Source organism: Protomyctophum bolini (assembly GCF_963924005.1).
Source record: "Protomyctophum bolini genome assembly, chromosome: 11".
Taxonomy (NCBI): Eukaryota; Metazoa; Chordata; class Actinopteri; order Myctophiformes; family Myctophidae; genus Protomyctophum; species Protomyctophum bolini.
This window is the reverse complement of record NC_137872.1, coordinates 33905268-33928403: the sequence shown is the minus strand read 5'-3', so window position 1 is coordinate 33928403 and position 23136 is coordinate 33905268. Positions and strand designations below refer to the sequence as shown.

At 46.0% G+C, this 23136-nt stretch overlaps 3 protein-coding genes across 4 annotated transcripts in view; 1 reads left to right on the top strand and 2 right to left on the bottom strand.

The window, feature by feature from the left end:
• ntf4 (neurotrophin 4) overlaps nucleotides 1-23136 on the bottom strand; it is a 270598-nt gene that overhangs the window by 165927 nt on the left and 81535 nt on the right. The window lies entirely within an intron of this gene.
• Nucleotides 1271-10566, top strand: LOC308323282 (tripartite motif-containing protein 16-like protein). 2 transcript variants are annotated; one of them, XM_080775005.1, is made up of 5 exons: nucleotides 1271-1334; nucleotides 6698-6724; nucleotides 6841-6903; nucleotides 7345-7487; nucleotides 8762-10566. In XM_080775005.1, the coding sequence occupies exons 1-5, from the start codon at nucleotides 1316-1318 to the stop codon at nucleotides 9164-9166; spliced, it is 657 nt and encodes a 218-aa protein (XP_080631131.1). In that variant the 5' UTR covers nucleotides 1271-1315; the 3' UTR covers nucleotides 9167-10566. The 2 variants fall into 2 exon arrangements, with proteins under 2 accessions (XP_080631131.1, XP_080631130.1); XM_080775004.1 differs by having other exon boundaries at nucleotides 1296-1334; nucleotides 6838-6903.
• Nucleotides 11014-23100, bottom strand: akt1s1 (AKT1 substrate 1 (proline-rich)). Its single transcript, XM_080775776.1, has 6 exons — nucleotides 22957-23100; nucleotides 21382-22158; nucleotides 20770-21031; nucleotides 19850-19933; nucleotides 19580-19755; nucleotides 11014-12137 (listed from the first exon to the last, which is right to left on the bottom strand). The coding sequence occupies exons 2-6, from the start codon at nucleotides 21772-21774 to the stop codon at nucleotides 12000-12002; spliced, it is 1053 nt and encodes a 350-aa protein (XP_080631902.1). The 5' UTR covers nucleotides 21775-22158; nucleotides 22957-23100; the 3' UTR covers nucleotides 11014-11999.

Genomic DNA, 23136 nt, shown 5'->3' with positions numbered 1-23136 from the left:
GAGGGTAAATAAAAGTCCCCAAACTAATTTCTTGTGGTCTTTGAAGTAGAACAGTCATTATTTAGACTGCCGGGCTCCATCTTGCGCCACCCTTATCCCTTAATTATCCCTAAACTTATTTGCCATTTTTTACTATGGCAAATAAGTTTACTAAAAACATTTTAAAACAGTTCAACTAGCCGATCTACTGTACATCGAGACGTGAGCTTGTAGATCGGCTATTTGAACTATTTTAAACTGGGTTTTTTTAAATAGTAAAAAATGGCAAATAAGTTTAGGGATAAGGGTTAAGGGGTGGCGCAAAGATATAGCCCGGAATGTTTTTTCATGTTAACAATTCTTGTAATAACCACAGCAACTGTAAATGACAGCTAGAGTACTCAGGCTAAAAGACATGTAGGAAAAGTAATTATAAAAGTCATCAACATCTACTCGTGTAGTGTTGTTATTGTTGTTATTAATATTGTTATTCTGGGCCTCTGAGGGCAGCCACCACATATCAGCCTTAGGAGTAACAGTATGTACTGTATTCTTTGCCAATGAAGCACTATTGCGGTGGCTGATGGCTGGTAAATGTAATTGTTGAAATCATTCCAACTGTTGGCTGGCAACCTATACTGTAAGTTTAGAATACTGTCACCTTCTATCCAGTGGGTCTTCTAGTGGAACTCGTGATCTCATAAAGGACACAGGAAAGGTATACAGTTGCCTAAGTTATGTAAATGTTATGCTTTGATATCTTAACTTTGCATGTCAAACTTTTGCCATTGCGTAATTAGCTAAAGTGACCTAACATGCGTTATTTACTCAAATATGCTAACAGCATGACATGACATAACAAATGGGGTTTAAAGAAGGTTAGTGTGTGTCGTAACATTAAACCTTATCTCTTTATTTCTTTATTTTATTTTATTTCATTACAGTCCAGAATTCTTATTATTATCTTGTATATGGTATTGCTGTTGTCTCGTGGACCATATCATACCAACATTTTGATACTTGTACCTGTATGACTGAATGACAAGTAAACCTCTTGATTCTTGATGCACATCATGACAATAAGGTTCACATCCAAATTAGGCAGAAATGTGGGCACATGCAGCCAGCCATCATCGTTTCAGATGTCAGAAACGACCCTTGCATCCAACCAAAACCTCAGAACATCCCGTCCTCTAAAAACTGGCCCCCTCTTGTCCAACCCCACTCAGCCCTCCCCGTTTTCTGTCAGGAAATAAGAGTGTTCTTCTCAGGGGGGGCACCATCAGTATCACAACTGCGGACCTTAGACTTCAATCCGAACCGTCCCTAGAGAACCATGCCTGCTAAGAAAGCAGGTAAGACCCCATCCTCACTTTGAGAACATCTATGGGATATTATGGATTATGACTTGCTTAACATTTCTCATTGAATCCATTTTACAATAATTTGTCATTTCCGCTACAAATAATCTACAGTGGGCATACTTTAGGGAATTTGTTTAAAGTCGATTACCAACTATGGGAATTATATTTGTCACAATATTTGTCATTTGTTTGGTCAATAAATGATGCATCATGCATTCACGATACTTTGAACACCCAAATGTCAAATGTTAGGATCTCTCTGCAACCTCATTTCAGTTTGTTTTTTAATTTATTCTTATTATTTTCATATTAGTCCTGTGTTTTATTTGTGTCATACTCGTTTGAAATTAGATTGACTGAACGAAAGGTTACTCGATAGCTGTACTACTTCTTTGTGAAATGTGAAGTTGCAACATTGCATCAAACCTCATGGTTGTGAGCTATCTACAACCACCGATGTAAAGTTTTGGGTGTATATCATGGAATAGATATAAAGTACAGAGTGTAAACGTACTACTGTATCTATATTTACAATAGCTCACTCACTAGTAGTACTACATTTTTGCTTTGAAACTAACTATAGATTTTGTTTCGTGACCTAAGTGCCGCAGTTTTGCTTACAGCAGAATTATATTTCCCTTTCACTAAACCAGAGGTATTATATTCCCCAATCACTGTAAGCCAGTGGAATTATAACCCAAACAATGTTGTTAGGTGTACTTAATTACTTATTTATGATGTGTTTATTGGGTACGAGTTACTTCATGATGATCATCTCTAGGTGTCATCTGCTGGCTGACAAACGCCCTGTTCTCTAATCTTCCTGCCAACTTTGCTCATCAATCATTTTCGCACGTGACATGTCACCCACCAGGACTTTCCCAAGGCCACTCACACAGATTATACAATACACCTGTAGACTCCCTTTATGAAACCTGACGATCGTTAATTTTTATTACATATAATATTACAGCTACATCAAGTCTTCTCGTCCTGTATCGGTAAAAATAGTATACATAAAAGAAAGGCCGCACACTGTAGCTCCCTTAATTATATCTACAGCCTATAGGATATCTATCCACCAGTGACGTTTCGAGCACCATAAAATATTCACCACCCCCCTACCAATCCCTCAAACAGCACACACAACCCCTCTTGTTGCTATTGCTAATGCTTCCTCTGGCACCCATGACTGATGAAGTGTGAGGTGCGGTAACAGTAATTCAAAACCCTGGATGTGAAATCCCTTATAGCCTTTGGATTTTGGATGGTAAGTCCAAAGGCATGTTAATAAGTGCCCTGAGCACTGTCACGTTTAGTTAGTTGTCATGGCAATAGAATGAATTTGCTTCTAAATTATGGTAATTCATGTCACCTATAGTGGTTGTTTACAAATGCTCTAATGTACGTGATATTAAATATGAAAATACTGTCTTCTTATGCGGTGCATATTATTAGGAGGACTCACTTGTGCCTCAGTCATATTTGCGTATGAACCTAAAGCCTAACCCACGCTCCATCACACAACAGTGCCACGTACCTTTTGGAAATACGAGATGTTCTGTTATTTTTGACGAGCGACATTGTTCTGCGGCAAAGCACATTAGGTTTCATGCCTCTCTTTCTGATTTCACCAGATTCCTCCTTTCGCTTAATTGTCAAAGTCTCCATCAGCCATCTGTTGTATGCATTTCCTTTTTTCCCATCTATCTCAATTGAATATCTTTCATCATCTGTAGCACACTAGCACAGGCTCAAAGCCAGCAGATGTTTGACACTAACAGGAACCAGAGGCATGACTGGGCAGTCTCCGGCCCAACTTTCTCTCACACACTCTGTCTGTCTGTCTGTCTGTCTGTCTGTCTGTCTGTCTGTCTGGTGTCTCTCTTTCTCTCTCTCTCTCACTCTCTCTCTCTCTCTCTCTCTCTCTCTCTCTCTCTCTCAGTCCCTCATTCCCTCCCTCTTCTCGATCTCCCTTTCATCATGTCACTTCTATGTCACTATCAGTGGCTTCTCTGATCTTCATCTTGCTGCCTCAGTGGGATGTCTTGAACCTGATCCGTGTACCAGTTCTCTCCCACTGCTAGGGGGTCCATGTTTTCCGTCTCTCTGAATCCAAAGACAACATACTTTCATTGGTATCAGCTGGGATGACCTCTAATGATATGTGGAGACTCAGAGATGGATGGATGTTTAAGTGGTCTCCACCCATCCCTTATTCTGATACGTCCTGTATTTCACTGTCGAAGCGAATAAACACCCGTGTTCAAGGCGTGCCTTTGGCACTCAGTACAACACTTTTGCATGACATGCATACGTTTAAGATTATATATCTATGTCTTTATTACCTGCCGTCTGCAATTAGAGCTATGTACCAGAGCTAATATATATATATATATATATATATATATATATACCGGGGTGTGTGTGTGTGTGTGTGTGTGTGTGTGTGTGTGTGTGTGTGTGTGTGTGTGTGTGTGTGTGTGTGTATGTGTACTGTATATATATTAATATAATTTTATTTGATAATTAAAATCAACTCAAGAACAGCTATACAGTATTGAGATGGTGCTCTGAGCATTCAGAAGCAGTCATGTGTACTGCTGTCATTGTTGATAGTCCCCGTCTGTCCATATGTCATGAATGTTCCTCTATCTTATTCTCCCTTATATATGTCTCAAATGCCCATGAGAAACCATCAATCACTTTCACTATCTGTTTATCCACCTGCTGATTTTGGTGGGGCTTTATTGTTGATCCCTGAGTGTGCCTGCATCTGACAGGGCTTAGCATTCCCAGAGGACTGTCCTTCACTCACTCCCACCTCACTTCACCTATTCCACAATATAAAGTCTCCTTCCAAAGAGCATTGAGGTGTCGAGGTGTGCCGTGAGATGTCCTTATTTTAATAGGAATCAAAACATCATTCGCGGTCTTATTTCAAAGCAGTGTTTTCCGTGCATCAACTCAGTATAATTCCCTCTTAATACGCCCTGATCAGTGATCCGTGAGCCGCGCCATAACTGTGTCCAACTCACTGCGTGTGCCGCAGTTTCACATGCTCTATCCCTTTAAGGGAGAATTCCAGGGGTCTGCGGGGAGGAAGCGAGGAAAGATGGATGAAGTGAGCTGTCATCAAACTCTTCCCTCTCCACTGGTGTCCCAAGAAAACCATCTGACCTTCACTCTGCCCCTCCCTCTCTTTCTTGCCAAATCTCTACCTCGTGTTCTCCATCTGTTGTTTAGCATTATGCATAGTGTTTAACTGTTTATATCCTTACTTTCTTTTGAAGTGACATGCTCAACTTCAATGAGTGTGCTGTCCAAGCCAACTGGTCTGTGTGGACAATTTCCAGAACCAAAATCTTACTAATCCTGTAATTGGATCCTAAGCCTCAGTATAATTCATGCATAATAGCCCCACATACCCACACAATTATCAAATGTTCTAGTCTTAGAAACTGTGGGTCAGGTAATAAATAGGTTGACTCACTGTATGGTCCGTTTCACAGCTGCAGTTCTTCTATATATTTAGGCTTTCATTACATTGCAGAACACAACAGAAAGTAATTTGACCTTTGTAGGCAAGAGATGCATACATTAGCCATGGGCTAACAGCCATTTATCACTATCCACACTCGCAAATTAGACAAATCTTTGTTTGAGTTATTGCTAACATGTTTGAATAGCAACGCCCTCTAGCTTCGCATGTACCCGTTCACATCTGATGTTGACAGATAAGCTCCCATTTTTCATTGCAGTCGTGATCATCCTGTTGCCAAGATGTGCGGACTGCAGAGGTTATGTTTCTCCAACGGCACTCAAACAGGTGCCAGGGTAGAGTATTCTATGCAACAGAGCTGTGCTAAAAGAGCTGACTCTCCGGTCCCTATCAGCAACATGTTGGCACTAGTGCTGTCATGATCAATGAACACCTGTCAACCTCGCTGAAACATTTGACATCCATTTGTGTCACACTCTAATGAAGCACTGAGTTGATCTGTTCACCCTTCAAATCCATTCCCTCACTGAGTGCTAACACATGTCTATGGATGCTAATTGTTCTGATTGCTTGAGTCTCAATGCCCAAATGTTTTTTCTTAGCCTTGTATCATGACAGTCTTGAATCAGGCTAAGTGAACGCACATGAGCTGCAACTGATCGCGGCCCTCATCAAGTCACCTTTCGCCCAATGTGGCCCTTGCCCCAAAATGAGTTTGACACCCCTGTGTCCACAGAAGCATGCTGGCACCCAGGCCAGAGTGTGGATCATATCCAGTCAGGACGTATCCTGAGAAAACCAATAGACTCACTGACACTGATGAGCAGGAGAAAATGAGACCGTAACGACTAACCAGTAACATGTGAAGCAAGGATATTATAGTTAACAAACACTAACAAAATTATGAAAACTAGTATAAATACAATTTAACTAACTAAAATAAAAATGGAAATGAGGCTTTACAAAAAATAACTACCTGAACCTGAGGGGGATATTTTTGAATGACCAATTTGAAACCTTTGGAGTTACCGGCACAGCTAGTACATCATGGCTACACACACACCAAACCAAACAACACAACCAAACCTCTACCAAAGTGATTTTGCCCTTTAAGGTCAGGCTTGGCATTCCTCATTCTGTAACCAAAACCTTAGCTAGCATGGGGAAAATAAATGAATCAATGCTACTCAAAAATCAAGCTACAAAAAAGCAAGTATTCAGAAACTTCAAGTAGCGTATAATTATGATGCCATGAGAATCTTACTCCTAGATGGTGCAGTGCAAGTGAAATGTTTGTGGCTGCAAGAGTCAATACTTTTCAAGCTGTTCTCCGGAACTTAATGCATAGATTCATGTGTCGCTTGGATGAGTCTGTGAATAGGATCATCGTCAGTATAAATAACCCTGTCAAAAGTTGCACTATATACTACTCTAGCCTTAGAAGACATTTGACTGTCACAAATGCATTATCTAATATGTACATTTGGACTGTTTTTTATTGGATGTATATTGTATTTTGTGTTTTGTATGTTTTTCTATGGAAGTCTGCAATAAAGGCATTCATTCAATCATTCATTCAAAGTGAATGTCAGAGAATTAACTGAATGTAGTCACCCTGAATAAATTTTCACTGTAACTTGGTCACGTAAACCAATCTGAAAGGGATTAGTGAAACTATCCTGTATCTGACAGCTGTAAGTAAAATATGCAAGTGAAATACTGAAGTTTAACTCTGAGAGTGTAAAAACGTACCTGTAGTCTTACTGTGCAGTTATTCTCTATTTCTTTCGCCTTCCCCTCTTTGGCCAAACACACACTGTAATGAACTTAAAATGTCTTATTTGTTTTATAGGAAAGAATTCCAATGCTGCAGCAACAGGTAAAAAAAAAAGAAAAACATGTCAGTATTGACATTTTCTTTTCTAAATGAAAAAGGATCATACAATCAAATAATCATTTCCTGTTTTCTTTCTTTCTTTCTTTTTCTCTTAGCAGTAAAGCTCCCTCCGTATGAGCCAAATATTCCTGAACCGACCACCAGGGCGGACTTAATGAAATGTAAGGCTTTGTATTTGTGAGTTGTCTTTTAAAAATGTTAAGCTCTGGTTTAAAATCAGTTTGAAGTAGCCAACACTGGGGTGCCCGGTGGTCTAGTGGTCCAGGCGCATGCGTGTTTGAGTCCCGTTCATGACGTCCTTGCTGCGCATCTCCCCCTCTCTCTCTGTCAATCTTCACTTGAAACTATCAATAAAGAAAAAGCCAAAAACAAATCTTTAAGAAAAAATAAGTAGCCCCCACTGGCTCCTGTGTGAATAGGCCTAGTGTTGATAATAATAATAATATCTATTAACGACATCCTGTGGAAAGACACATAACGCATATCTTATCTGACCGCTTTGTGTTCTCTATGTTTGCTTTATATACCTTGACCTTCTCCTTGTCTGAACTCTGCCCGCCCTTCATCTCTACTGGTATTAATTTCCATCCCTGTCATGTCAGATTGGATGCCTCTTTCATTGGATGAAAGAACTGCCCAAAAGCTGCTGTGGATCACAGAGAGTGGCACCAAGGTGGCTCGCACAGCAGATGACAGAACGTGCCCATACCCCGCCAAACCCGAGAGATATGAACACTCACCACAGGTAGGTTGGCTAAGGACCACATTCAAGTCCATGCTCAGCACAGCATGCCATATACCCCGGCCTGTAAGAGAAGATTTGTCAAAAGATAAAAAATAAAAAAAAGAAGGAAAACAGGGGGCACGGTGGCACAGTTGGTAGTGCTGTCGCCTCACAGCTAGAAGGTCCTGGGTTCAATTCCCGCTCGGGACGCTGTGGGCGCTGCATGGCGGCGTGTTCCCTCCTCCGCGTCATCAGTGCCCATACCCGAGGCGGGGTTGGCGAAAGGGCCCTTCTGTGTAGGGTTTGCATGTTCTCCCCGTGTCCCCTAGGGTAGGTACCCTCACAAAAAACATGCAGTAATCCTGGTCTCTAAACTGCCAACTGGTAAATGAGAGCTATTCTGGAAGTGCTCACAGTGCTCCTCAGAGCGGGCACAGGTGGCTTTCACTGCCAGTGGCCAGAACGACTCGCATCGCCAGTGAATATATGATCCATTTATTGGCTAAAATCAATTGTTGTGAAATTGCAGCAGTCGCACAATGTGTTTATCTCCACCCGTATGTCCCCAGCCAGCGCGATTCCATAGGGGATATATTATTTATATACACCGATTTACAAATAAAAACACGTTTATGCATTCAACGCGATATGCCAGTCACAATGATATTACTTTTTATGTTATTTGTTATCGTTTCAATCTGCATACTTCAAAGTTTCTTAAATGAACGCCAAGCTTTTAGATGGAATATGACCTTCATCAGGGCCCTGGTGAAGGTCGTCTGACTGAAAGCCGGGATGAGCTAAATGTAATTCAAACTGAGGAATGCCAGACCCAATCTGCCCAGGGCGTTTATTTTCCTGTGGCAGATTCGTCTGGTTTCCAGGCTAGTTGCAATCATAAAGACCCATCAGGGTGAACATAATTGCCCATAAAATTTAAATAACACCGTTAGTTGGGTAATATCTGATACTTTCGTGACCGTGGAGAGCAAAGGTCTGTTTCTCAGTGGATTTATTCATGGATCTATGAAGGTTAAAAAACAAATTGAGCCCCCATTCCCCTTCAAAAATGCAGGCAGAATTCGTGAGAGCCCCAAATCCATATGGCCACCATTAACAAGGCATGCGAGGAGCAATTTGTTTTTTAACCTTCATAGATGATAAATCCACTAAGAAACGGACCTTTGCTCTCGGCGGGCACGGAAGTATCAGATATTATCATATTACTGAACTAAGTACTGTTTGTGTTTGAAAATGTTAGAAAATGCTAAGTCCCCCTCCTGTCCTACATGCAGGTGCTGTCTAAGGAAGGGCTGCTGGGCTCACGGGGGTACTGGGAGGTGGACTACCAGGGCTGGGTTGTGATCGGTGTGGCATATGAGAGTTCAGCAAGGAAAGACGGGTCTTCCGGCTTGGGAGAGAATGACTGCTCCTGGGGTGCAGGCTGGGCCGGGACCTGCTTCCAGGTGTGGCACAACGCAGAGAGTGTGGAGGTGGACATCCCAATGAAGTTGTCAATGGGAGTGTATGTTGATCAGCCCGCTGGCATCATCAAGTTCTTCACGGTAGAGGGAGAGAGTGAGGGCGAGCAGGAAGTGCGGCTCATTCACAAGTACAAAAACAACTTCAAAGACAAGCTGTTACCCGGGCTCTGGGTCGGCACAAATTCATTTTGCCAGTTCAGAAAGAACAATCAGTAATGTAGAAGATGATATAGAACAGTGATTCCCAAACCTTTTAGCTGAAGACTCAAGAGAAAAACTTACAAAAATACATGACAGTCATGTACAGTATAATACCATTTCAGAAATAGTGAAAATATCGGGTCACGGTGGCACAGTTGGTAGTGCTGTCGCCTCACAGCTAGAAGGTCCTGGGTTCGATTCCCGCTCGGGACACTGTGGGCGCTGGTGTGTTTGGCGTGTTTCCTCCTCTGCGTCATCAGTGCCCATACCCGAAGGCGGGGTTGGTGAAAGGGCCTTTCTGTGTGGAGTTTGCATGTTCTCCCCATGTCCCCTAGGGTAGGTACCCTCACAAAAACATGCAGTAATCAGGGTCACTAAACTGCCTCCCCCTGGCGAGCCGGGGCGCCTGATGGAGGGGAAAGGAATTGGTTGGAATAACGTGTTCCTTCCACGTGCTACGTCCAACCAGGGAAACTCCCCCTTGTCAGGTGTAAAGGAGCAACTTGGACACTCAGGCATGAAGGAAGCATGAGTTCAAGCCTGTTGCTCTCCCCTTGTCCCCCATATATGGGGACTAGGTTGGTGGAGGGTGTGTAGAGCCCAGGATCACATTAGATGATTGACACAGGGGTGAAAAATGGGTTACAAAATCGTGGGATAAAAAATATATATTTAAAGAAATAGTGAAAATATCTACAAGCTCACAACAAATCACATAGCAACGCGTTGTGAGGTTGTAGATCGGCTTTGCATTACTTTTGAAAAAACAATGAGTCCAACTCATTGTTTGGGAAACACTGACTATAGAACTTTGGATGTTTGCGGAACAACTGTTACTGAGAGTAGGGCCCACTCATCATTGCAGATTAGATTAGATTTTGATCTTTAATACAGTTGATGTCTGTAATATGAAAATATAGTATTTATTTATTATAATTACCGGTAGACATAAGTAGTTATTTGTCTTCGTTCACACAGCGTGCTATATATTCTATGCTATATAGATTTTAGAATGTTTGTTTATAGAATTAGAGCCTATATTATTTTATATTTTGTGTTCATGTGAATTAGTGAATAAATACAACCACTGTGTAATAAAACTATGGTCCAATATCGTTTGTGTGATTTCCTAAATCAGTTAAACAGTTTACAAAACCTGAAGATCAAGATGCTGCCGTTGATTAATTACATTTGGCCCACTGACACACATACATATCTATATATCTCTATTCCATATTGTTAGACTATCACTGCATGTTTTCTATTGCTCCCTTTTTTAATCTCATAATTGCAATCATTGATTTACTGTTTTCGAAACAGGTTGCAATGTTTCAAATTTAGAGCTCACAGCACTCTCTAGTGGGGATCAATAATATTGCAAGTTGCAATCTACATACTACTGGTCCTGTCATTAGACCGACAGTCTCTCAGTCCAGCACCCTACCAAAACCCTAATGCAAGCATGGCGCAAAGCATGTCGGACCAACGCATTGTTGGGAGTGACGGGTAATTTCTGCATGCCAGAACCTTTGGTGTGTCTGATCTGTGTGTGCATCCCGTAGAACTTGCAGGTCACAGAGGCCCAAATTGACTTTGGTCTTTGGTTGAGGGGCATACTTAGTTTAGACTAGTCATCGGTTAGACATAAGGTTGGTGAGGGGTGCGTTAAAACGACCGGATTAAGGTTGGTGAGGGGTGCGTTAAAACGACCGGATTAAGGTTGGTGAGGGTTAGAAAGAAAATGTTTTTAAATTAATTGATATGCAATTAAATGACTCCTCATTTGGTTAAGGACTGCCTGGAACAACCTTGAGCCAGGACCTCATTTTGAAAAGTACAGTTCAATAGAATATGAGACAGGCTCATTAATTAGGATTTGCTCCTTTATTTGAAACATAAAAGTATTGAGCGTAACATTTATCTGCTTTTGAAGATGGGACACATTTCTTTTCAACTAAAACCATCGCTCTCTCTCTCACATACACACAATTGCTTTCTCATTCAACCAGTCAAGAGAACAAGATACTTGGAGCACAGGATACCCTCCATCATACCTTATATAGCTTTGATTTACAATCATTCTAGCAATCAGTCATTCATTGGCAAAAGTAAAAGTACAAATATGTATGTTCTGAAGCCTAATTTATGCTTTGGCAAAAAAAAAAAAAAAAAACATTTTGTTAAACAGACAAAGGGAAAAAAAAGTGATGGCCGAAACATAAATTAGGCTTACTCACTCACTCATTTTAAAAGCTACCGTTTAAGCTTTGTGTTGACTCAACCATTTCGTTGTTATCCACCCATTTCCAGCTTTGCCCCACAAGTACAAAACCAATGGCTGTGTCAAATAAGCTATGATATAAAAAGGTTTTAGTGTTTATGATGGTCAGTGCAGCAGGTCACTACAGGTACATCTTGGGATCCAATCAGACTGTAAGGTGTGTGGTAGCTAGTGTTTTTGTGTAGGATGAATTGGAGTATAGTGTTGCGAATGACTTTAGTGTGTACAACACAGCCTTGCCTTATGAGTTATTCCTTGCAGCATGTGCCATTAATTTTGGTTAGTGATAAATGGAGGTATTACTTTTTATATGGTTTGAGTCGCATACATCACATATGGCAGGCAATTATGGTCTTGTTATTTTACGACACCATTGCCATTGTACTCTCCCTCCAACAACTCCACCCTTCTCTCTCTCTCTCTGTATTCACCTTTTTCCTGGGCTGTGTGTGCTCCAGTTCCTGTCCATTTGATCCAATGAAAGCCAATGAAACTGGTCAGATGACCAATGAAATCAACAGGAACTGGAGCACACACATCCCAGGAAAAAGGTGAATACCCTTATGATCAGTGTTTAAGGGAGAAGTCTCCTGTGTTGAGACGAGGGCGAGGCAGTGCTCCAAACATCTCCGTTCCATCAGTGGCTCCAGGGGCAAGTAGGGCCTTCATGCTGGCCGCAATGTGCTCCAGGTCAGCACAGCCCACCTGAAGGAGACACAGAGGAAGAGTTGGGAGTTAGAATGTGAGGGACTGTTGAAGGACTTTCCCAGACTGGGGATGCCAAAAGATAAATCCCATGATAACGTAGGTTACGTAGGTAACCACGGTTATGTGAGCGATTGGATCACTCCAATATATGATAGTTCCGTCCGCAGGCGGAGCGTCGAGCGGACTTACCGATGATCCCGTGCTAACAGCCACGGGAAAATGACGTGTGAGTGAGGCACCGCCTCCCGAGGTTACTTTGCTCGCACACGTCATTTCCCCTTCCTCGTACCCTTTCCGAGGCGCGATAGATCACCGCGACTATAATTGGAGTGATCCAATCGCTCACATAACCGTGGTTACCTACGTAACCTACGTTATGTAGCGCTATATTGGATCACTCCAATATATGATAGTACACTACCAGATCAGTCGGGGACCTATCAATGAGAACAAGAGCCAGGCCCTCCCGGTGGGAGCGGCCAGCCCCAGCTCAATCACAAAGAGGGGCCCACTGTCTCCGAAGGAGCAGAGGCCACCCCTAAAACGGCTTGTTCCAACCGGTTCTCAGGGACCACATTGACGCGGTAGAACCTGGTGAAGGTACTAGGCGACGTCCAGCTGGCTGAGGCACAGATGTCCGAAAGGGGGACACCCTTAAGCTGCGCCCAAGAAGTAGCCATGCCCCGAACCGAGTGCGCCACCACCGCGGGCGGCAGAACCTGCCCCACCGAGTGGTAAGCACAGGCAATTGTATCAACAAGCCAATGTGAGAGTCTTTGCTTTGAGAGGCCTTGGCCCAAGACTCTATCACCGTAGCATACGAAGAGCTGATCAGTCAGTCTGACCGCCTTCGTTCGCACGACGTAGGCGTCCAGAGCCCTCACCGGGCAGAGGACGTGAGGAGCATCACCCGAGCCCTCCCCACTCAAGGGAGGGACATAGGCAGACAGGTGAAGAGGCCGATTCACATGTCCCACGGACAGAACCTTCGGCAGAAAGGAGGAATTGGGTCGCAAAGTAACACTCGCTTTACCAGGACCCATCTGGAGACACTCTGCGCTCACCGAGAGCGCGTGGAGCTCCCCCACCCTCTTTGCAGAGGTGACTGCCAAGAGAAACGCAGCTTTCCATGAAAGGTGCTGAAGAGAGGCAGTATCCAGGGGCTCGAAGGGAGGTTTCCCGAGTGCTGAGAGCACCAAGCCAAGGTCCCAAGTGGGGACCTGAAGAGTCTTCACTGGGCGGAGGCGCCTTACTCCTTTCATAAAGCGTGACAGCAATGGATGCTTACCCAGCTGTCCGTCAAAGCCATCAGAATGGCATGCAGAGATAGCGGCCATATACACCTTTAGAGTGTTGGCCGCCCTGCCCTCGTCCAGCAGTGACTGCAGAAAGTGTAGCACAATCTGAACGTCACAGTGCTCCGGGTCAGCACCACAGGTCGCGCACCAAGTGCGGAACCGGCGCCAACAAACCTGGTATGTTGCAACCGTAGACGGGGCTCTGGAACTCTGCAGCGTATGTAGAACTCCCTCTGGGAGACCTAGACCCGACCACCTGCGCCTCTCAGGGGCCAAGCCCATAGCTGGAGGCGATCGGGGCGGGGGTGCCACAGGGCTCCCTGAGCCTGCGAAAGCAGGTCGGGCCTCTGAGGCAACTGCCACGGTGTCCCCGCGACCAGAGACAGTAGCACCCTGAACCAAGGGCGTCTCGGCCAGCGTGGGGCTATCAGAAGCAACCGATGTCCCTCCCTCCCGACTCTGTCCAGCGTAGCCTGGATCAGGGGAAATGGAGGGAAGGCATAGAGCCGCGTCAGCGGCCAGTCGTGAGCCAAGGCATCCAGGCCCAGAGGCCCTGGAGGATTTGCCAGTGAGAACCAACTGGGGCAGTGAGCGGTTTCCTGGGAGGCAAACAGGTCCACCTGTGCCCTCCCGAACCTGTTCCACAGTTGTTGCACGACCTGAGGGTGGAGACGCCAGTCCCCCTCTCTCGGTCCGTCTCTGGACAGCATGTCCGCTGCAGAGTTCTGGACCCCCGGGACATACGTGGCCCGAAGAGATGGGAAGTGAGCCTGAGCCCAAACTAAGAGCTCCCGCGTCATCTCGTGGAGACGGCGGGACCTCAACCCACCTTGATGGTTGATGTAGGCTACAACCGAGGTGTTGTCTGACCGCACCAACACATGCCGGCCTTCCAGATGCCGAAGAAAATGCCGAAGCGCCAGGCACACAGCTCTGAGCTCCAGCGCATTGATATGTTGGACAGACCATGGCGGACTCCAGCGGCCGCTGGCCGCCATGCCCCTGTACACAGCGCCCCAACCTTCCAGAGAGGCATCGGTGCACACCAGTTCCCTGCGTGTCATCCTGCTGAGCGCCCTCCCTGACTCCAAGAAGGAGCGGGCACGCCACAGAGTGAGTGCGAGCACACAGTACTTCGTCACCAGGAGACGACGATGTCTGTGTCGCCGCCGATGCAGCTTGTGGGCATTGAACCACCGCTGCAGCGGCCTGAGATGAAGGAGACCTAAGGGGACCAGCGACGAGGCCGCTGTTAGCAAGCCCAGTAGGCGTTGGCAGTCCCCGACGGACACTGTCCGTCCCAGGCGGAACCGGAGGAGAAAGGACAGAATCGTCTCGACTCTCTTGGCGGGCAGACTCGCCCTCATGAGAGATGAGTTTATAGCCATCCCCACGAAGACCACGTCTTGTGAAGGGGACAAACGGCTCTTCTTCTCGTTCAGGACCAACCCTAGCTCCTGGATGTGTTTTAACAGGAGGCTGGTGTCCCTGGCTGCGTGCTCCATGGACGGAGCACAGAGGAGCCAGTCGTCGAGATAATTCAGCACCTGAATGCCCATGGAGGAGAGGGGCTCCAGAACCGCATCCATGCATTTTGTGAAGGTGCGTGGTGCAAGAGAAAGCCCGAAGGGAAGTACCTGGTATTCGTAGGACTCTCCTTCGAAGGCGAACCGGAGGTATTTCCAGTGGCTTGGATGGATGGGCACTTGGAAATACGCGTCCTTCAAATCCAGGGTGGTGAACCACAGTCCCTCGGACATGGCCTGCAACACCCGGGCTGGGGACAGCATCTTGAACGTCAGGTCCTTCAGGCGGCAGTTGAGGCTGCGCAGATCCAGAATGGGACGGTAGCCCCCGTCCTTCTTTGGAATGATGAAGTACCTGGAGTAGAACCCATCGAGCCGTTCTGAAGGCTCTAACTTCCTGATCGCTCTCTTGGCGATGAGCGCGATGATCTCCAGCCGGAGAGCCACCCGCTTCGCAGGATCGGACACAGTAGTCTCTCGAATGCCCCTGTAGGGCGGTGGCCGACAACGGAATTGGAGTTTGTACCCTCTTAGGACTGTGTCCAACACCCAAGGGGACTCCACACGCTCCTCCCAGATTGCCCTTTGGGCCTGGGAGAAGCGGCCGATGCCGACCACGCAGCAGTCAGGTAGACTGCTGGAGGCCTGGGTTCTTCCTTGAGGATCGGCCTCGCCCGGCAGAGGGGCCTCCACCCCCTCTGTTCTGGCGACGCCGTCTCCCTCGTCCCCGGTTACCCTGCCACTGCCCCTGGGGCTGGGCTTGGTACCGGTGGGCCTGGGCTTGGGGTTGGCGAGGAGCCGGACCAAGGCGTTGCTGCAAGCCGGTTGAGAGTCCTCGGCGTGCCTGCGACCATGACCTCTTGGGCGCAGGCCTTGCACGTGGCTGAGAGGTCTCTCGAAACTTAACCAAGGTCTCCCTGTCCCTGCGTAAGTTCTCCGCTTTGCGAAGTATGTCGTCCACCCCTGTGCCAAAGGTAATGCCTGGTGTTAGGGGGAGGCTACAGAAAGCCTTCTGTACGTGAGGCTCTAGGCCTGACAGGGACAACCAGAGCTGACGGCGCGATTCCACCACCGAGGCCACTGCCTGGCCGTTGGCTCGCACTAATTCGGACTGCAGAAGACCCAGAAGCCTGGATACTTCCATTGCCTCGTCCGTCCAACGCTGTTCGGACCCTTGGAGCTTGGGGAGCAAGTGCGCCAAGTAGGTGCCCAGCAGCATGGCTGCATTATTAAGGCGTGCCATGACCGCAAGGACATTAAAGGTCCTGTTCAGGAGCTGTTCACTGGTCTTCTCCAGGCCAGGCTTCAGCTGAGGGCCCTTGCCTCCAATGATCTCAGCATCAGTGAGGAACGTAGCCGCCACAACATTATCCATAGCAGGATATGCATCAATCCCCATGGCATCCTGGTTGGCCATGCGGGTCCATGGAGCGGTCTCTCTAGAGGAGCGAAAACGAGCCTGTGGCCCGGACTTCCCCATCCTGGACCAGCTTTCGCTGAACGCCGCAGCAAACTGCGGACACATGGGGATCTGCGCCTTGACGTCATCTGGATCTGCCCACTCAAGGCCCAAAGTACTCGCCACTCTTTCCAAGAGAAAGCGCATAGACTCCGTAGTTGTAAATGGCTCCTCTGAGCCAGCAACTGAAGGTTCGTCGTAAAGTGAGGCGCTCTCAAGGAGATCCGGATCGTCTGGGGCGAAGACAGTCACGACGTTGTCGTCGTCAGCGACGTCCAGAGCGTCTACATCTTGGCGTAGGCACTGAGCTCTACGCTCGAGTGTATCCAGCTCCACCCTAGGGTGTTTGGTAGCTGGCGGGCCCATAGCAGGGAGATCCCCACCTTTGGCGGGGTCTCGCCCGTCAACCCCCACACCCACAGCCTGTGCCACAGGTGCAGAGCGGCTCTCCCGCACCGTCCCCGACGGGGGGAGATCGCCGGTATCGGGGGGGGGGCCTTGCTGTTCGGCCATATTCTCCATGGCCTCTAGCCGGGCCGCACGGAGTCTATCTCCCAGTAGGTCGCAGGCTTGACACCGCATAGGGTCTGCAACCGCTGCGCGTGCATGCCCTAGACCCAGACAACGGAAGCAGGCACGGTGCCCGTCCCCGACGGGCATCGGCGCCTTACATGAGGTACAGTGGAAGGTCATGCCGCCACAATGTGACCCTCAAATCACACACTGTATATTAGCCCTAGGCTTACACGTGTGACCAGACAGAAAATATTAAATATACAGTTACTGCGTAACGTATGAAATATATATCTAAGCCGTATCACCCACCGTACATTGGCCCTTGGCTCGTACGGGTGCCGGCACAGAAAGAGATAATAAGTATACAGATAAACAGTTACTTGTGAACTCACAAATGTATAAAGCTTTGTCACACACCATATATTGGCCTAGCTTTAGCTCATATGGGTGACAGCACCGAGAGAGTTAAATATACAGATGAACAGTTACTATTGAACTTACAAATGTATAACGCTTTGTCACACACCGTACATTGGCCCTTGGCTCGTACGGGTGACAGGACAGAATTATTATATAACCAGTTACCCTTGTAACGTATATAATATACAGTATAATTATCACACGCCGTATACTGGCCCTTGGCTCATACGGGTGATACAGACAACAGTCAACTGTGCAACATATAAACCTACAAGGCTGTATCGTACACCGTACACTGGCCCTTGGCTCGTACGAGTGACGGCACCGAAAGAGTTAAGTATACAGATAAAGTTACTTGTGAACTTACAAATGTATAAAGCTTTGTCACACACCATATATTGGCCTAGCTTTAGCTCATATGGGTGACAGCACAGAGAGTTAAATATACTGATGAACAGTTACTCTTGAACTTACAATTGTATAACGCTTTGTCACACACCGTACATTGGCCCTTGGCTCGTACGGGTGACAGGACAGAATTATTATATAACCAGTTACCCTTGTAACGTATATAATATACAGTATAATTATCACACGCCGTATACTGGCCCTTGGCTCATACGGGTGATACAGACAACAGTCAACTGTGCAACATATAAACCTACAAGGCTGTATCGTACACCGTACACTGGCCCTTGGCTCGTACAGGTGACGCGACAGAAGTTATTATATGCCAGTTACCCGTGCAACGTATATAATATACAATATACGCTATATCACACAAAGTATATTGGCCCTTGGCTCATACTGGTGACAGCACAGAAATTATTATATACACAGACACCTGCGTGCGTATAGAATATATAATGCAAACTATGTCACACACCGTATATAGGCCCACGGCTCATACGGGTGACAGCACAGAGAGAGTTAAATATACTGCTATCTGCTATGTTAACACAATAATACCGTATCTGTATAATATACAGTCACTTGTGCAACGTATTATACTATGCAGAACCTTATCACACACCGTTCAGTAGCCCGTGGCTTTATACGGGTGATAGGACAGAAAATCAGTATTACTCAACCTACTTGTGTAACATATAACCATATACAAGATTTCAAATGCGCACCGTGTGTTAGCCCTTGGCTTACACGGGCAATAGAAGCAATATAATATATACACTCTGTAATATAATATAATGGAAACCTTATCACACACCGTTTATTAGCCTTTGGCTTTATACGGAGGGACAACACAGGCAAAATAACAGGTATAGTGCTTGTGCAACTGACTTAATGTCATGTAGTGTTGGTACTCCAGCCAACTGAGTGAAATCAGCTATGTGCTTGGTGTACTGCTGAACGGTCGATTTTAATTGTTAAAGTAATAAGACGGGGAAGTGGAGAACGCGTGGCGTCTCCTTCTTTCCCTGGGAGACGAGCTAGCTGCCGAGTGGCTAGCGAGACCCGCTCCCCGTCTAGGGAAGGCGTCCGTTCCCGAAGTGAGAGCCGTGAGGGACCGGCAAAGCAGACAGACCGTCAGACAAACGAAAGACAGCTAGTCCAAACAAGGGCAACCTCCTATGACGCCGTAGCGCGAGCGACCGGCTCGTGCCACCGTAGCACGGTGGTGTTTTTAGCTAGTAGCTTCCAACACACTGATACAAGAAGGCAACTCTGAGAGGAGCCAAGCTGGCTGCTCAAAAGGAGTTATACGCTTCTTACGGTAATACCTTTAGTCCTTACCAATCGACGACGCCGAGGAAAGAAAAGAGGAAGGGGAAATGACGTGTGCGAGCAAAGTAACCTCGGGAGGCGGTGCCTCACTCACACGTCATTTTCCCGTGGCTGTTAGCACGGGATCATCGGTAAGTCCGCTCGACGCTCCGCCTGCGGACGGAACTATCATATATTGGAGTGATCCAATATAGCGCTACATAACTGATGTTATTTTTGTTGTGTGGGGACAAGAAAGAAGCCATATCAGGTCCCAATTAACGATGTGAATTGCATTTGTTATTATTTTGACGTGAATGTCATTAGAGAACCACACGCTCTCAAAAACGGATGCCCACATGGAGCACTCTCACGCATTCTCACTTCTTGGCAATTGACTCATCTCGTTTGCTTCACTTGAAAGTTTGTGAGTCTTTGCCATACACCATTGTATGATTGTGAACATCATTCATGTTTAAGCGAGCTTGTGACACTAACCCGTTCTCCACTGTTGCCATCTCCTTGGCCAGGTCTGTTTCCTCTGTAGCCCCACACAGGTACAGATACAGGAAGCGAGCGAGCCATGGCCATGGTGTTGGTGTGGCGGGACGAGAACGACGCCTGACCCATAGCCATGCTGCGCGAGGGTGGCGGAGCATCTTCACTCAAGGACCCTGTGACGAAAGAATATATATAAGATAAATACATCAACATAACATGCAAATCATGCATACATTTGGCTGTGTCCCCGTTGCACTCTTATCTTACCGTCAGTACTCTCCTCTTCCCCATCAGACTCAAAGAATGGCTCACAGTCACGAGACAGCGAGTCTTCGTCCATAGAGAACACACCTGGAATACAGAGGGAGACACAAGTGACCATCAATACGTGTCATTGTCTATTTACAGCTGCTGCATACATAAACGCCACACCATACATTTTGCACTCGTTTATATTTTAGCATCATTACAAACCACCTGAAATAAATGACTCACTGTTCATTCATAAATATTTGTTTTCTCCGAGGTTCAAGGTTTGTACTTTATCGTTACATCCGGTGTACAGGTACATAAAAGTAAAACGTATTTGTTTGGCATCTACTATTCCCTTCTTAATATCACAAAGCCAGATGACCAGAGATCTCTGGGGAAATCAAATTCAATGTATGAGCTAATGAGCTAAGAAAACCAGTGCTAACAAACCTTACGCCCAATGGTTTGAAAACCAATCCCATCCCAATATAGTCCCAAAGTCTTGCATTGGTTCTGCGATGCAGTTTCATTATATAGCTTTCACAGTTTAAGCTCATACATTACATTGTATTTAGATGTCACCAGATGTATCAGTAGCGGAGAACTCTGATCGTATGGCTGTGCTATTCTAGACAACAATTTTTGTCTAGACTTTTAAAAATCAGTCTAGAACACAATGATGACTTGGACAAGATTCAAGTCTCTGCACATTGATTTTCATACCATTATGGAAATTAATGAATCCCATGGGTGACTTAAAAATCTATTACGGTATGTATTTTGATAATGGTTGGCGGTAGTAGTAACATCAAGTACACAGTGAGTCATAGTCAATGGGCTAAACATGCCAGACTGGACGATCAGTATGGTCATTTAACTCAACTGCAATTGACTGAAAAATGTGGGGAAAGAATGACAGCGAGTTGGGTCCTCACCAGCACTTTCATTCAGATTATGCCTTCTTTCATCTACATCCTCCTCCTCTTCCTCCTCCTCCTCACACTCTTCCTCCAAGTCCAAGATCCTGGGCCTCGGTACCCCTCGTTCCACTCCATCGAGCACACTCATCTCCTCTTCGCCATTCTCTCCAGGAGCCTGGCCAATAACAGCTCCTGGACTGTAGATTGACGGATAGCTTTGTGAATACAGTCTGGTATTGGGACTGCCTGTGTCCGGACCACCATCACTGGTAAGGCTCTGAAACAGAGAGGCAACACACAAACGTCATGAATATCGCCGGCCATTCATCACAGCAGACAGACAATTCAATTCAATTCAATTCAATTTTATTATAGTGTCAAATCACAACAAGTTGTCTCAAGACACTTTACAACCAACAAAGATCCACCCAGAGCAAGCAACATTGCGACAATGGTAACGAAAAACTCCCCTTTAGGAAGGAACGTCAGGCAGAACCCGACTCTAGGGTGGGCGGCCATCTGCCTCGACCGTGTCGGGGGGGGGGGGGGGGGGGGGGGGGGGGGGAGATAGAGGGAGAGAGAGAGAGATAGACAGACAACGATGAAGAGAGCATGCCACTCACTCACCTCCCTTGTCCCAGTGTCCAAGGGCAAGTCAACCATCAGCTTGGTTCCTCCTTGTCCACCAGCCTGGCGCGTGTGCCTCTGGGCTGTTAACATGGATGTAGAATGCAGCACGGCAATGTCTTCCATGTAGCGACGTGCCGACTCCGCCAGAGCACCTTGACCCCATACGTTGTAAGCAAAATCACACTTCCTCTGCAAGGCACTGCTGCTCTCCCTGTTCCTCACCCCTTCTCCCTCTGCAGCTGATGGTCGGAATTTTTTACAGGCTGTGAGAATGGCCAGGTCACAACCAGATTTTTGGCAATAAGCTTCTGCAGCAGAAAGTAGTGCCGACCAGCTTTCTCTGTGGTTGTCTGGGATCTCAGGGTCGGATGACTGGGTAATGGAGGCCATAATGGTTGTGATAACTACTGCCAAAGGCTCACTTGCACTAGTAGTTTTGTACTTATATGACAGCTAGATGTTAGAGGAATGTAATATTGCTAATGACTGCCTTTTGTTGGTCAAGAGTTTGAAGGTATAGTTTAATCGGAGTGCTTAAATTTAGAATGTTAACGTTGACAATTGGTTTCTTTGTTTTGCTGAAGTATGGCAGTAATGTTCTTCTGTCTTGCTGGTTTAGGCCTATCTTTGTATTTTAAGACAAAAAAAAGCAGGTGTAGCAGGTAAAGAGGCACCGAGTGACAGTAAGATATGGTAGATAGGCTGTGTCTTTATGCAGTGGAGCTGGGGGAGAGATGGAGACTTGTTCCTCACTGATAGTTATGCTGGTGTTACCTGCCAGAAAAGAAAACATTGCATTACAAAAAAGAAAATTACAGGACCAATCACACACATACTGTTATAGTAAACAACACAAGCAGCAAACAACAACTACAGCCAACACAACATGGAGGTTCCAGTTCCACTGCTCCAGTAAATAATGTATGTGCAGATAGCTCATACAGTAGCTGCTCTTATGGGTGGTGGTGGCAATACTATTTGAGTACTCTGGGATTTATAAACAAAGTAAGTCCAAAACCAGAATTAATCTGTAACAGCCATGTGAATTAACTGCACATCAATCACCAAAAATAATATTGAATTGATAGAGAACTGCAACGTGCGTTACGTGCCTAGAACTTCAGTTTAGGCACGTAACGCCTGCAGTGACACTTGCATCATGGTTGGTTCTTAAGAACCATGATGCAAGTGTCACTGTCGCAGTCCAACAGTGACCCCCCCACCCCCCGTGTCGCTCATTCGTTAAGCTGCTAGCAATAACAACTGGTGGTGCAGAAAAGAAAAGAAAAAAGAAAAGGAAGATTGACGCTACTCTCGATTATAAATCTCCTTTATCTTCAATCAAATCTTTCCCAATTCAGCGGAACCTTTTTAAATTGCACGCCACGGACTTTTCTGCATGATTGCAGTTGTGTTGTTGATCTTGTTTGTTCACTGTTGCAAGCTGGTTGGCTCAGCTGTGTCTGTGTGTGTGCACCCTCCTCATGACCACATTTCACCTCCATTTTTCTGCTTTGTAGAAGCTCCTCGCGTAACTATTTATGTAAGCCACAAGCACAGACGTTCACTTACGCATTCAGTTCCTTCCTTCCAGACTGTCAGATATACATCGACCTTAAACTTAGTTCCTTTTAGTTCCTTCTTTTGTCCGCCTTCCTTCTCCAAGGATTTCTCTCTCCCCTAGACTCCGACGCAGCCTGTTTACAGACGTTCCAATCAGACGCACGTTGGACACGTGACTATTGGGCTCGG